General features: G+C 48.4%; 1 protein-coding gene across 2 annotated transcripts in view; it reads right to left on the bottom strand.

Moving 5' to 3' along the window:
- Window positions 1-5,485: 5,485 nt before the first annotated feature.
- Window positions 5,486-14,077, bottom strand: part of GRHL3 (grainyhead like transcription factor 3) — a 32,360-nt gene continuing 23,768 nt past the window's right edge. For both annotated transcript variants that reach the window (XM_052811842.1, XM_052811843.1), the window contains exons 14-18: window positions 13,210-13,244; window positions 12,399-12,487; window positions 12,169-12,254; window positions 10,955-11,019; window positions 5,486-6,557 (exon numbers count right to left, since the gene is read on the bottom strand). In XM_052811842.1, coding sequence (XP_052667802.1) covers window positions 6,443-6,557; window positions 10,955-11,019; window positions 12,169-12,254; window positions 12,399-12,487; window positions 13,210-13,244 — 390 coding nt within the window. In that variant the 3' untranslated portion in view covers window positions 5,486-6,442. The remainder of the gene's footprint in view (window positions 6,558-10,954; window positions 11,020-12,168; window positions 12,255-12,398; window positions 12,488-13,209; window positions 13,245-14,077) is intronic.

The following is a 14,077-nucleotide window of genomic DNA, read 5'->3' as shown; positions in this document are numbered from 1 at the left end:
GCGTGTGGGACCTTTTGCGAATGGGGGACAGTAGATTTATGATGAGCACCAAGTGTCTAAATCCTTATAAAATCAGAGCATAGCATCTCCTGACACCTTCAGATGGTCCAGTGTCATCCAAAGGGCCACACAGCAGCAATGTGGCAGAAGCAGCACTAGAGTCCTGACTACCAGCTCTTTGTCCAACTCGCTGCTCCATATTTTACAATATTATTTTTAAAGGCAAGATTGAAAAAAGCGTGTTTGCAATGTAAAGGCCATTAAAGCATCACTGACTGTCAGTGCATTCGACAAACAGGTTCTGTGAGTTCTGGTGCATGTGTCAAACTATCACATAATTCTGGCTGTTGGTACAACAGACATTTCACCTGCAATATTTTTCTATTTGATTGGAAGAGAGGAGCACTTGCAGGGTGAGAGGGTGAGGGGGAAGGCATGCCTGCTTACAGTAGAGAGAGCCTCCGTGCCCCAGCTGGAGAGCCGTGTTACAGAGCCTCTCAGCAGGGTCTCCTTGGTTTTAGATCCCTCTGGCTGTCCTGTCCTCCATCGGCTTCACTAGAGCTTTCCTGACATAAAGCTGAGTAAAATGGGAGAAGAAACACATCCCGCAGCTTGTAATCAGGAAATGCCTGGCGAAGTGGGAGGAGGGACCCACCCTCAGTGAGGAATGGGTTAAACAGCCTGACTTACGGTGACATGCCACCAGTCCCTCCAGCCAGGACCAGTGGGCAGCTGCCCGACTCCTGCAGGCAGCGGTCACAGCTGGAGTTGTTCCTCAGCAGGAAAGGGACAACTTGCACAAGAAACAGTGCTGAATCTTGACCCTGACATTAGCATTGATAAGAGAGAGGCGGACGCAGGGACAAATCCTGCTGCAGTCTCCTTGTGTTGAGCAGTTCTTGACTGCGTGGATACAGAACTCGTCATGGGGTGGAGGTAGAGCTCAGCTCAGCCTGGGCGGATCGTGTCCCTCAGCGCCCGTTGGCTAATTGTTGCCAGGCTCAAATAACATTATTTTTTTTCAGTTAGTCAGACTCATATTTCTTGCCCTGTTTATTTCTTCTCAGATTCTTAAGTCCTTCTGGGATGTTCCTACAGGGTTGAAAAAGCAGACAATAGCAATACTGCTATTCTTTCTAGCGTTTGAACTTACCCAGCTGCAGATTTTGTACCAGCCACAGACAGCGAGGGAACACGCTGGTGCCATTAGTCTCTCCAGAGCCCTCGCGGCAGCACAAGTGGGGTAATGGGCTTTTCTGGAGCCACGTCCGGATCATATCCCAGACTTGCAATGTACTGCGTCAACATGCCAACTCCCCGAGAGCTGTTCTGCTGACTAAGCTAGGACGAGATCCCCAGCCAACATAAATCAGTCTGTTTCAGTTAAAGGAACAGAGCTAGGCCAGTTTATTCATGCTGAAGATCTGACCCACAATTGTTAAGGATGGTTACCAAATTCATTAAAGAGGAGGGGAATGGGCTAGAAATACCTTCTGCAGATGGTGGAGAAATGCCCTCTTTCATTTTCATCAGTCTTTTATGCCGGTTTGATTAGAAACCCATGCAATACCATGTCAGTGCGTGAAGGGGACACCAGCACCACAGACACAGCCATCCATGTAGTCTTTGCCCTGTTGCTAGAAAAACCCCACATCTCCTTTCCACTCTAGCCTGAAAAGAGGGGAAGAAAATTCCACTGGATCAAAACGCCCAGTCATGAGATTAGACGTGACTTGAGCCCTTTGCCCACAAGAACGCATAATAGGTAGAGAACCGTTCTGTGCTGTGCCACAAAGAGCAGAACTACAGGGAGCCAAAACACTTCACAATTAAATCAGTCAGTGGCTGATACAAAGCAGCAGCTTTATTACAGGCTGGTTATTCAGCAGTTGTTGATGCCTGGGCTGTTTGGAGGCAGGGGCTCAGTGTTTCCAGGAACTCTGGCTAATCCCTTGCCCAGGAGTCACAGTCAAATGTACGTTCAAGACAACCGTCAACGTACTAAAGCTAAACCGACGTCTACGCACACCAAACGTTAGCGCTAAACTCTAATGCTATGGCCAAAGACACCTTCCAGCTGAAGATACCAGGACATTCACACAGGCTGAGGGTTTTAGTACCCGCCTCACCGATCACAAATTTAGTTCTACAATCCAAGGAACTACCAAGGAATTAAGTGAGAAAGCAGAGCGGAGGGGACCCTCGCTGACTTCATTAAAGCTTTCCATACTGTGAAACAGATGCAGAGTTTCATTTTCCTGTCGTTGATCCTCTCCGATACCCAACACAGCACCAGGGCATCTCCAAACACAACATGTGGGTGTCCTAACAAAACACAGGATGCTGTTTTTCCCTTTATAGCGATGGAGAACCACACCACACACCGAGATCCTCAGCTGCTTGGTTGATGATGCAAGGAATGAATAAGCATGAATAAAGACATAGAAACTGGGTGTTATTTGTAGAAGTGAAGAGCAGAGCCCTCCGCCCAGCACTGGGGATACCAGAGCTCTTGCACAACTCAGCTCACATGCTGCTATGTCTCTCTTTTTTTATGCAGCTCTGTCATTGCAGGCGCTTATTCGCCCAGAGCACTCGGGAAATATTCCTTCATCTACAGCTACGGTAGAAAGTGGCTCCCGGCGCTGTGAGCAGCAGAACCCGGACACCAGAGCAGGGTCCCTCAGACAGGACTTCGGTCAAACTCTGCAAAGCACACGCTAACTCACAGTAAGCAGTCCTGTCCTCAGCCTGCCGTGGTTGACTCACTGATAGCTCAGCAGCTAATTAGCGGTACTTGGTACTGTATATTGGAAAATGATCATTAGCTAAAGTTGATTTGACAGCTTCCAGTTTTGTAGATGTTGAATAATTACTACAATTGATGGGCATTGCAAAAACACTCCTCTTGGTGTTTTCATCTGATAAACCAAAGAGAAAACAGATGCTGGAGACTGACCATGCCCACAGGAGTTGTTAACCTGGGGGGGAATCCTTTCTTATCAGAGTTGAAATACAGGAGAAGGGCAGTGCGGGCAAATCCTGCACCTCTGCCGCTTGCTCGCCCAGAGGACGGACGCTTGGGTTTGCCACACAGCGTCAGGCCTTGGCCCAGCTGAAGCATGATGCCTGTGCGGAACACGTGTCAAACCTCCGCGGTGTGCGTGTGCCCAGACACCCTCCGCCGCACGCCCACCAGGTACGTTTGACGAGCCAGTTGACTTGAGCGTTTCTGACTCGAGTCGGCACAAACCAGCTGCCGACTGTCCAGAGCAGACACCGCTCCAGAGGAAGCTGCTCTCATTTGTCAGCGCGAGCCCTTTGCAAAACACAAGTGGGTTCATACTTTCACACGACCTTTGTTGGCTCAGAGGTGAATCGCCTTCATCACTCCTATCTTAATCTTCAAAAGGAACTGGTGGGCTCCGGGCAAAGAGTCAAGAATGCTTTCACATATTTGGGAGCTCTGCTTTACGCAACCTCTACAGCAACTCGCCTTTGCTGGAAGGGATGAACGATACTGAGCCAGTCAGCAAAACACCCACCCTCGGTAGGGGTGGCAGGGGGCGGTGACTGTGTCTGCTCTTACACTGGCGTGAATCAACCGGCATTTCCCTGCACACACGGAGTTACTGTGATTTAAAACCTGACAAAGTCAAGATTACCCAGAACCTGCACAAGAAGCAGCACCTGGTTCTCTGTCTCTAGCCCATGAACAGAAAGCAGGGGGGCCGTGTAGACACGCATAGCTCCAGCCAGGGCAAAACTTGGAAAACCTTGCAAAACTTAGGATGGGTTTGTAGCCAGTGTGAAAAGGACCACCATAAAATCCAGCAAAATCCATCATTGTTCTGCTGGGAACCTAAACTTACAATGCGAGATGATTTTTGCTGTTGTAAATTAGGACTAATGCCACTAGAGTCAATAGAGTTAGACTTGTGTAACTGAGAAGAGAATCAGTCAGGTAGCGCTGTGTTTACACTGGTAGGAAGTTAGCCCCAAGATCAGACTCTTAGAGCAACTAATTGAGGGGTAAGAGGTCGCCAAAAGCCCATAACACTGCACGCACAAAAATCCCCACAGTTGCCTGCAGCCCTCCCAAATCTGTCCCGCACGGCAGAGCAAGCTGCCTTCACTACCAGGGGTTTCCCCACAAGCCCCAGCCTCTGCCAGGGCAATGGCAGCTCCTTGGGGAGAGCACTAGCACCGTGCAGAAACCTAGAGCGAGACATCGGGGTACTCCCAGCTCCGTTCATCTGCTGCTTGTACCGATTCCTTGTGTTCAGGCCTCTCCAATGGTGTGGAGGACACGGTGCTTCCCTCGAACCCCCTTGTCTCTAAAGGGGCTGGGTTCTTCTCCCACAGGCAGGGGGAAATCTCTGTTCTTACCTTAGCAGTTAGCGCTTGTCCACGTGGTCAGGCGGGATCGGTTCACCATCCCCAGGAGCAGCCCAGCGCTGGCCGGGTGCCCTGTGCCTGGAGTCCTGCTGCAGAGCTCTCCCTGAGAAGAGCAGAGCCCCTGCACCCGCCTGACGCATCAGGGCGATGAGGGGATCTGTAGGTTTCACAGCCATCAACGCTAAGCGTTGGGGGATTTCTGTGTGCCTGTTCTTAACTGGAGCTGAAATTCTGCTATAGCAAGACCGTAGGCACAGCCTTGCAGAACTAACACTGAATCAGAGAAATCCTGCTGAAGAAGGAGTTTATGATATGAAGGAGTACAGAGAGCTGGGAGAGATCTTCAAGGGTTGATAAGCCTTCAAACTTATCCAAGCCTCATCTTAGAGGCTCTCCTCATCGCGATAACACTTAAGTAATCCAAAATCCCCCAGCCTGATGTGTTTCAACATTTCAAAACCCCCTTCCCAGTGGGAGTAGAGCTGCTCTCTTTTCCCCAGTCATGGGACTCAGGTGCATCTCCCCTCAACATGGCCAGGAAAAGCAGAGGATGAAGGGGAGGGAGGAGGAAAGTCCCCGGTTTTTACTGGTCAGAGGATTAATTTGAAAATAGAGTGCTTCCCTCGGTATTTTTTTACCTAAATGGGAAGCAGCTGCAGATAATTTTAGCACAGGGGTGAAGGATTGGTGGTTGAGAGATAGCAGGTGTGAGGAGTTTAAACAGCCAGTGCAGCACGTGGAAGGAGGTACACAGCTGGCCATCTGGTAACACCGTCTCACCAAAAAGATAGAGGCGGAGCTGCTCCTCCTATGAGCAGAAGTGAAACAGGGCATTTCTTTTTGACTTGCTGAAAATTTCACCAAATCCGTGTAACGTAATCCCTCCATCAAAGGGATGTGCCTAGAACTGCTCAGTAACCACCCGCCCGCAGCGCCGTGACGGCACGTCTGCAGCAGCCGGCACAGAACCAGGAGGGAGAGCCCAGCATGCAGGAGGGGAGGGTTTAGGAGGAGTCCAGGTGCTGATCTGCGTGCACAAGTGGAAACAGGAGCTGCAGACGTGAGCAGCTCGGCAGCGCTTGCCGTCTCTCACGACTTCATGGAGAGACAGTTCAGACGGACAAACTCCTCACGCTGTTAAACAGCGTGCGGTGCAAAACCAACCTTGCGTCCTTTCTGTGCCTCTGAGGTCACCTCCCTGCCCTGGCTCCTGCCCGGCCCTTCCCAACTCCAACCTCCAGAGCTGGGTGAAAACAGTTCACTTTCCGTCTTTGAACCTTTATTACTACGGAGTATCTAAAACAACAAAACCAACAACACAGTTACAAAAGGAGTTCACGGAGAAATGTGAAGCAGCCTGTGTTTGAAATGCTCTGTGTCACCGTACTGAGTCAAATATAAAACGATGCATATTTATACATATATAAAATATAAAAGGAACAATACATCAGAAATGTATAAACAAGGGCTATGGAGGCCTTCGTGGTATTTACACTCAGATATGGCGGGGTGTGGGGCATGGGAGCAGGCAGTGTCCGTTCAACAGTGAGTTTTAAATGCGTCTGTGAAAGTCTCTGTGGAGAGAGAGGAGCTCAGAGCTGGGCTCAGCCCTGCTGGAAATGGTTTGAAGGTTGTGCATGACTGATGGTTTGGGAGAAAGCCAAAGCCTAGGGTTGGATCAGTCACGGGCCAAGGCAAACAGCGAGCAGAGGCAGTCCCCTGCCTCTGCCCAGGCTCTGACAGCCATGTTAGTGTAGCTGCGTGTTCCCAGCGGTGAAACAGGAGGTCAGGCCCATCGCCAGAAGGGAATAAAATAAAATAAAATAAAAAATAATAATAATAAACTCAACAGAGAGAAGTTCCATGTTCACATCGATAACAGATCTTCCAAGCAGTCTCCGGCCCGGCGCTGTGAGGCCGAGGCCCTCCCCAGAGGCAGTGTATTCAAGTAAAGGCAACAAGTCGAGGCACTAGGCTGAGTTCTGTTGGGTCAAACTTGCCGGCTTTGAGAGAAGTAGTCCCAGTAAGTGCTGCCTATGGCTCTTTATAGCTCCTTGAGGATGATCTGGAACTTGTCCTCTGCTTCCACCATGTCCAGGAGAAAGGCCATGTGGTTGCTGTAGTGCTGGATGATGTTGTTGTCCATGTTCACCAGGATCCTACAGGAGAGGGAGAACGGCTGGGTCAGATGCAGCACATTGAAAGGTTTGCAGAGCAGCTTAGTTGGGAGGGCTGGACGTTACTGCACACTCAGGATTCCCAGTCAGAACTGAGAATAACATCACTGACAAAGCCTCGTGGCATGGGGGTGGCCCTCTCCGAAATGTCTCCGCACAAAATTCCCGTTAAAAATTGCCTTTACTGCCCTGTTATTGATCAGCATAATGTTATCGCAGCTGTGCTCCTCGCTGCCTGCCAGCTGGGCGGGTTGGCTGCTGCCAGGCTGCGCCGGGAGTCATAGCCCTGAGCAGGCACAAGAAGGCACTGCAGCGTCCACCTTACCCAATTTGAGGGGCTCAGCCATGATTAGTTAATTAAAGCCACGATACAACACAAAGGAACATCCTGCAGAGCTTTTCGCAATTCTACCCTCGACATGCCTAGGCCCAGCGTTTGCTACACAGGCAAATTAATCTGGATTACGGCAGGGTGTGAATTTAGAGCAGAATTGCTCACTCCTCGCTTCTCGCCTGGGTGCTTTTAGGGGTGCATTATTCTGAACAAGCTGAGACTGCTGTGGGAGTAGATGGAAGTGGTTTGGAATAGGACGCCTTTCTCCTATCCAGAACAACCTCCCATGCAGACGTGCCCTGAGCATTGCCTGGGAGCCCTTTCTGCGAGGAACACACACAGGCAGGCTGAGCGTATGCAGCCAGCTGGGCCAGCCGGTGGCAAATTCCTCCCCGTGCTGAAGGGCACACCTCCAACCCTGCTGCAGATCACACAGCTTCTCTGACCTGGAATCAGTTACATGGAGACATGGGGAGAAGGAAACGTTTCAACAGCTGATTTAAACCTGAGGCTGTGGTTCTGTGCCAGGCAAGAGCCCCTCATTATTGTAATGGAAGTAACGGGGCGGCTTTGCATCACCCCACTGTGTTCCCATAAATCAGATGTGAAATTTGTAACTGTTTGGAGGAAACAAAGAGAACAAATTATCTTTCTCTGCAGAAAGCACATCCCCTCCAGGTTCCTGCTGGGGTCATTAATGGGGCAATAGCATTAATTGTGCAATGCTCCACAAGCCAAGATTAAAAACAAGAAAAAGAAAAGGCTGAGCGTCTAACAAATCTAACAGTTTAACAAGCACCAACATGGGGCCCTGGTGTCCCTCCGGGGAATGCCTCGGAGGTCAGTGCAGCCACACTGGGTTGCAGCGACTGGCTCCTACCCGTTTGATCACAGCACGTACAGGCAGGCTCATCAGAGTCCTGGCCCAGTGTGCCCGAATTTCAGAGGCAAAGGTGGGAGCTCTGTCCTCGTGTCCAGTCTGTTCTGGTGTCAGCTTTGTCCCATGGCCCGACACTGCGCTGCCTTTTGGCAGAGCACAGAACACTTTACCAACAGGCTATTAATTCTGTCACGGCACAGTCGGAGAAGGGCATCCCACCCAGTGCAGGGGGAGCCTGAGACACGGGGTCTGACACCGTCCAGGGGTCTTCCCTGTGAATCATAACCATCACAGCTGCATCTCACCTCCTGGCACCGGACACCTGGGGGCAAGGGGCCCAGGCACCCACACCCCGGATCCCAGGGAGTCTGGCCTCCGACCCGTGCCCCCAGAGAGACAGCGTGGATACCTAAGGGTGGGCTGTCACAAAAAGCCTTGCAACAGAGCTGCTCCAATTATCTCTGGCTCTCTCAGTGCTGGAAGCCAGAGAAGTCACCTGTGCCTCTTGCTACCATGCTTCCATCTGATTTCTCAACCGCAAAAGATTCAAGGGAGTGTTGATTAGGAATCCGAGCCCTGTATTGTTTTTCTAGACTAAACCTCACCAAGATACGAAATTACTTATTACTGCTCTTGAGTCACCCTGAGACTAAGTTCATCTGAATGAGCTCATCACACTAAGGCGGCCCATGGCTGATAGTAGGTCCTCACCTGCTGTAAATCCAGGTAGTACCACTGAGCTTCACTAGTTTACACCAGATGAAGATCTGACCCTCAAGCTGTAATTACCAAGAGAGGATTGTTTAGGGTGGAGCAATAGGATAAAATTATTCAAAGGAAAATTAAATCTGGGGGAGCAGGAAACAGTGTCTGACGCTGCCATCTAGTAGACTGGAGAAAATCTTGTATGTCTCCCACGCTTCAGCAATAACCTATAGCATCAGTCATGTTGCGCTTTCATTAAACTACGTGTCAATTTTATTTTTTTCAATCTAATTTCCAGGTGTTGCCTTTTCTTTTTGTTAGATACCTCTTTGCTCCTCCATTTTGGGGAAGAGATGGAAAGGACATCTGCCTGTTTTCCCTCCCAATCATTATTAAACAACATTCACTACTTATCAGATCAAGTAATGAACAAAACCAAAGCAAAACAAAGTATAGGTGGCCTCTCCCCTGAAGCAGTGCCATTTCCTGGTCCACCTGCAAACTCATCAGCGCTTGGATCTCTCTTGCCGCGCAGATGCTCACAGTCAGCTGGTTCAGAAAAGGCCAGCCCAAGCTGGAGTTACCCGAGAGGAGTTGTTGTCTGATGACAGTCTGATGACCTGTGATGGCCACATCACAAGCCACCACCACAGCTGACACACCTGAGTTTTGGCTCAGTCCTGAAGCCGTAATAATAAACTGACCACCCCTGTCCTTCACAGTTGTTCTTCGAGATCAGACTTGAGGCTCTCTGACCGAAGGTGTATGGGACAATCCCTCTCTTGAGGCCGCCAGTGTTGTTCTTTTTCTTTGGGGAGAAAATTTCCATTTCTGGGGCTAGTGGATGAGCAGCATCTGACAGCACTGAGGGCCTCGAGTTCAGGAACAGGTGGAAGAGCCTCCTGACAAATTTGGATACCTCACTATGGCCCATCCATCATCTTAAAATTAGGATCCTATCTAAAAACCCTCCTAAAGGGGGAAAGGTTGCTCACTTGCGGATTTAGAGGTGAGGGGATTGTAACAGCTTCCCAGTTCAGTGACACCACATCACAGCACGGAGGAGAAACCACTGCCTCTCCTCCTCCCACCTTGCAGCTGGCTCCAAGCCTCACTTCAGCTCTGCTCCCCTTGAAGCAAACAGGCTAAGTCCCATGGGGATCAAGTTATGGTGACACCAAATGAGTTGGAAGATCCCACCCAAGGAGCTCACTGTCACCAGAAAGAAAATGCAGAAGCAGAGCTTTGGACTAACCCTCAGCTCCCAAGAACTCTGTTCCCTTGTTTTGCTACGCAGAGGACCTCTTTGGGGGGCCATGCTAGTGAGAACAGCAGGGCTGCATAACGCAGGACATGTCATCAGCCTTGCTTTTCTGCCTGTCTCTCCCCATGCTCAAACTCTGGACCAGGGCCAGCAACAACAATGAGTTCATCTCCCAGGCAGTCACTGCTGCTTGCAAAGCCTGATTATATCTCGCTCGCTCTGCAAGAAGGCCTCTGGATTTAGCTTTATGAAAATAAGCTTGGGAGTTTATGAGTCGTTCCCTTTCCATCAGCTGAAGGGAGAACTTGCTGCCAGAGATGGGGTCAACCCAGAGGGAGTACTTAGTCCAGAAGATGTTTCTGAAAGTAGCGCTTGGCTCCTCATCAAGACCATTGCCCTCCACGGAAGACTCAGCAGCTGGTCCTCAGCTCATGCAAACTAGCACCGCTCCCTCTCAACCATGGAGGAGATCCACATGGATCGGTCACTTATAAACACGACATTGAAACCACTTGAGAAACCATTTCACATTTACTGCAAACCTCACCTATCACCCCCTGTCGAGCTACGCCTGTCTCCCAGCAGCGCCTGACAAGTGTCTCAAGTGGGACCTGCATTTCTGTACTGGGGCTGCACAAGAGCCACCAGTGCCCTGAACGGTCTGATCCATCACCTCCCAAAGTGAGCGTGAAGTTTCCTATTGACCTCCCTGTCTGGGGATAGGAAGGCAAGGCTGGGAACAGACACTTCCCTTTCAGATCTCTCCTCCACCGGGGCTCCCCATGCTCTTATTTAGCCGGTACAGTCTCTTTCTGAGCCCGGGACATTTAGGCACTTGGTTTGGTGAAGCAAACATTCATACCTGTCTGATGGCAGTAAGATAAGTTCTCCATAACCTCAGGCTTTTAGACTGAGACACAAAGGATCACCCATTAAACTACCCAAACAATTCCTCCTTCATCCAACTTCCTTTCCTTGGGAGACTTTACACTCCAAACAAATATAATACAAACAAGCATTATCCCAAATCTTTAAAGCCCAGAAAGATCTGAGTTTTATATGCTCCAAATAGCACAGACCTCACATGGCTTTACTTTTTATTATCTTGTTAAAACGCTATTTCAGCCTATGGCAGGGTACCAAAGAGAATGGGGTTTTAGAGACACGGCATAAAAGCAGATGAGAGATTAGCTTACCCTCTTTTGCATTTTTTGTAGACTTTATAAATGCTTTCTTCAGGAAGCCCATATTTTTCTGAAATCTGTGAGAGAAAACATGGCAATTCTTTGTACTTGTAAAATGAAATTCCTATGATAAAAATCAAAGATAACACTAAGCCAGGGGTATTCAACAGCAAAGGGTTCCCCCTCCCTTTTACTCAAGAAAAAAGGGCCGAAGCAATGATCTGAACAGGACAATTTGAACATGTCTGTGTCCTGCAGTGGGCAGATGGGCAGGCTGCAGCTTGGCGTTGGTTCTCTTTCTGATGGCTACTGCCAGGCCAGGAACCTTGGGGAATAATCTTCATTTTCTTTCTCTCATTCCCTGGCCTGTTTGGAGCTTGATGCTCCAACCTGCTGGGCACAGAGAGCGCTGAGCTTTTCCTTTGATGATGCATCCAAAGGTGACAGAAACTACAGAAAGTGTTTGTGTCTGCTGTGGATGCATCTGACTGCAGCTTTTGCTTAGGTTTTAGCTGATCTGCAAAGCTTTCCTGCAGACCTCTCCTAGGCAAGTACAGTTACGGTCTTAGGATGACAGGAGTTTTGTAACTTTTTCACAAGCATTTTCTGTAGAGGTTTTTGACTCTTTGTGGTGAGGGATGGGGGAGGGAGAAGATGGCAAAGAATCCTCTGTGCTGACATTTTTCAAACTCTCTATTTTTAAAAGTTTGTAAAATCAACAGAGCTTAAAGTGCAGCCATAAAGCCACCCCAAATCTGGGAGGTTTATTGTTTGCTTCCTTCCCAGCAATCTCCAAAGAGAGGTGGGTTATCAGAGATGCTGCTGATAATCATCACAGAAATATGTCTGTGTGCTCCTCAAACACAACACAGGGAATTCCAGCATGAGGCCAGAATTTGCTTCAGATTGCACATCTACAGCCTTGAGAATGGAAAGGGTGTTTTACAATGGAAAACATGAATGTGTTGTCACAAGAGGAGACTTATATTATGATCTGAACAAAACATCTTGCCATAAGGTATGTTCTTCCCCGCTGCAGCACAACACACAGCCCGCGCCAGGAGCTGTGTGTAGAATTCACCTGCTACTCACAATTTCCATTTCCATTCTCAAGAGAAAGCAGACATGCGATATAAGCAGTCTTATATCCAGCTTCCTATATACCAAGTACCATTGCCCTTTATCTGCAGTTTGTTCATGTGCCACAGTGTTTTGATAACACTTACAGCTGTTCTGAGGCCCTGCAGATCTGGTGTCTTCAACATGAGAGCATCAAACACTTCCTCTGACTCCCTCCGCACATACAACAAGACTGAAAGAGATAAAGCACAGCACTGAATGAGGGCTCCTTACAGCATGTTCTCAGAGTGATGTGGCCTCATGTAATTCAAGATCCAAGGTTACTTGAATCAAATGAGACACCACATTGAAGAAGAGTTCCCATCCCAGGGATTACCTCTCTGAGGATCTTCTTCCTTGGTTTGCTTTGGAGGTATCGGGTCAAACTCATCTGTGAATGAGGCACCACTCCGTTTTAAGGGCAGCCTAAGCAAAAGGAATACAATACTCTCAAGAGCACAGAACAATAGCAGTGAACAAAACAATTCCAGCAATTGAACTTTTGCTTGAACAACCAATTACTCCAACAAACATCTACCAATTAAATATCGGTTCTGTAATTACAGCAGCAGAGTGTCTACCAGAGCTGCAACACCCTGCCTAACACATACAGGGACATCAGTGAGTGCAGACAGTGGTTTTGGTATCACATCATAAAAAAAAGCCTTTTGCACCTTCGTGTCATTGTTTCTTTATTGATATCACTACACAGTGGATCAAGGCTAGGATAAATACCTGGTTCTCTCCACTCTAGACACACTACAAGTATGATTTCTACTTCATTCCAGTTTATTTTACAGCAGTATCTGCCTCCAGTTACTTAAACCCTTCCCTGATAGTTCTGTGATCTTTTTTTTACCCTCTTTCTAACATTGTCTCAATAAGAACAGCAAGACAGTCACGGACCTGACTCATGTTGGAGTGGCTCACTGATAAGGAAATAAATGCATCTGCGTTTCTGCATCTCTTGCGTCCACTCTAGGCCAAATTTTAGCACATATTTTGACACTCAAGGGCATCAAGGAGACACTGTGCTGTGTTATTTTGCACCTGTAGATACATACTGCCTGTGGACATCAAACAACAGTGACATACCCAAAGAAACAGAGCAGCTGATGGATGCAAAATACAAACTGCTGCATCCTTACCTGTTTGCAGAGTTGGGGACAGCAGGAGGGATCACCTTGAAATGGAAAGAAAACATTGGTCTTTTAGTTTGCACAGTATCATGGTGTGTCAATGAAGCTGGGCGGGGAGGAAACATGATTTCCCTCCTCCCAGTCCATCATTTTTCCTATGCAATTAAACCCAAACATCTGTATGTGTTTCTTAGATTAAATGAAACCTGATATAAAGAACCTATCTAGATTCTCCTCCTCTAGCTAGACCCAAAAGCAGGTCAAATCTCATAACCTGCTTGGGATCGAGGACCAAATTTCTCAGTGAGTTCTTTGGTTGTAAACCAGATTCTTCTAGTCCCTGGTTTTGATGCTGAGACATCAGTACAGCAGCCACTGCAATAGGATGCTACAGTATTGTCACAGGTGGCTTTTTCCCCCTTTTTGACAACCTGAGACAGTTGTTTCTTGAGGGAATACTGATGACCTCTGAAGGAGGCTGGGTCTAGGTTTCCTCAGGCTCAAGGGGATTAGGAAGGGCAGAGGACAAGCGAGAGATGTCCCCCACACACAGGGACTGATATGGTTGCATTTTTCTATAGTCCACTTTCTGCTGATATTTTTCCTACCGCTCCAGTCCTCTGTGGAAGCTGCAGGTGATACATGCAAACCACAGGAATATCTGGCTGGAAGGAACCTGGAAAGGTTATCTTGCCCATCACTGTTGCATGACTATCTAGGCCACTCCTGACAGCTACGTCTTCAAGTTCACCACATTTCCACAGAAGAATTGTGGTTTGGTTTTGTTTTTTTACACAACACAAGTCATGTCTGGGGGACTGATCAGTTTGGAAATGATGGGGGTGACAGACAAGGGCAACAGGTTGGTTGTTTTTTG

The sequence above is a fragment of the Harpia harpyja genome, chromosome 16, assembly GCF_026419915.1.
Source record: "Harpia harpyja isolate bHarHar1 chromosome 16, bHarHar1 primary haplotype, whole genome shotgun sequence".
NCBI classification, from domain to species: Eukaryota; Metazoa; Chordata; class Aves; order Accipitriformes; family Accipitridae; genus Harpia; species Harpia harpyja.
Note: the sequence above shows the minus strand (reverse complement) of the source record. Positions and strands in the feature narration are given on the sequence as shown.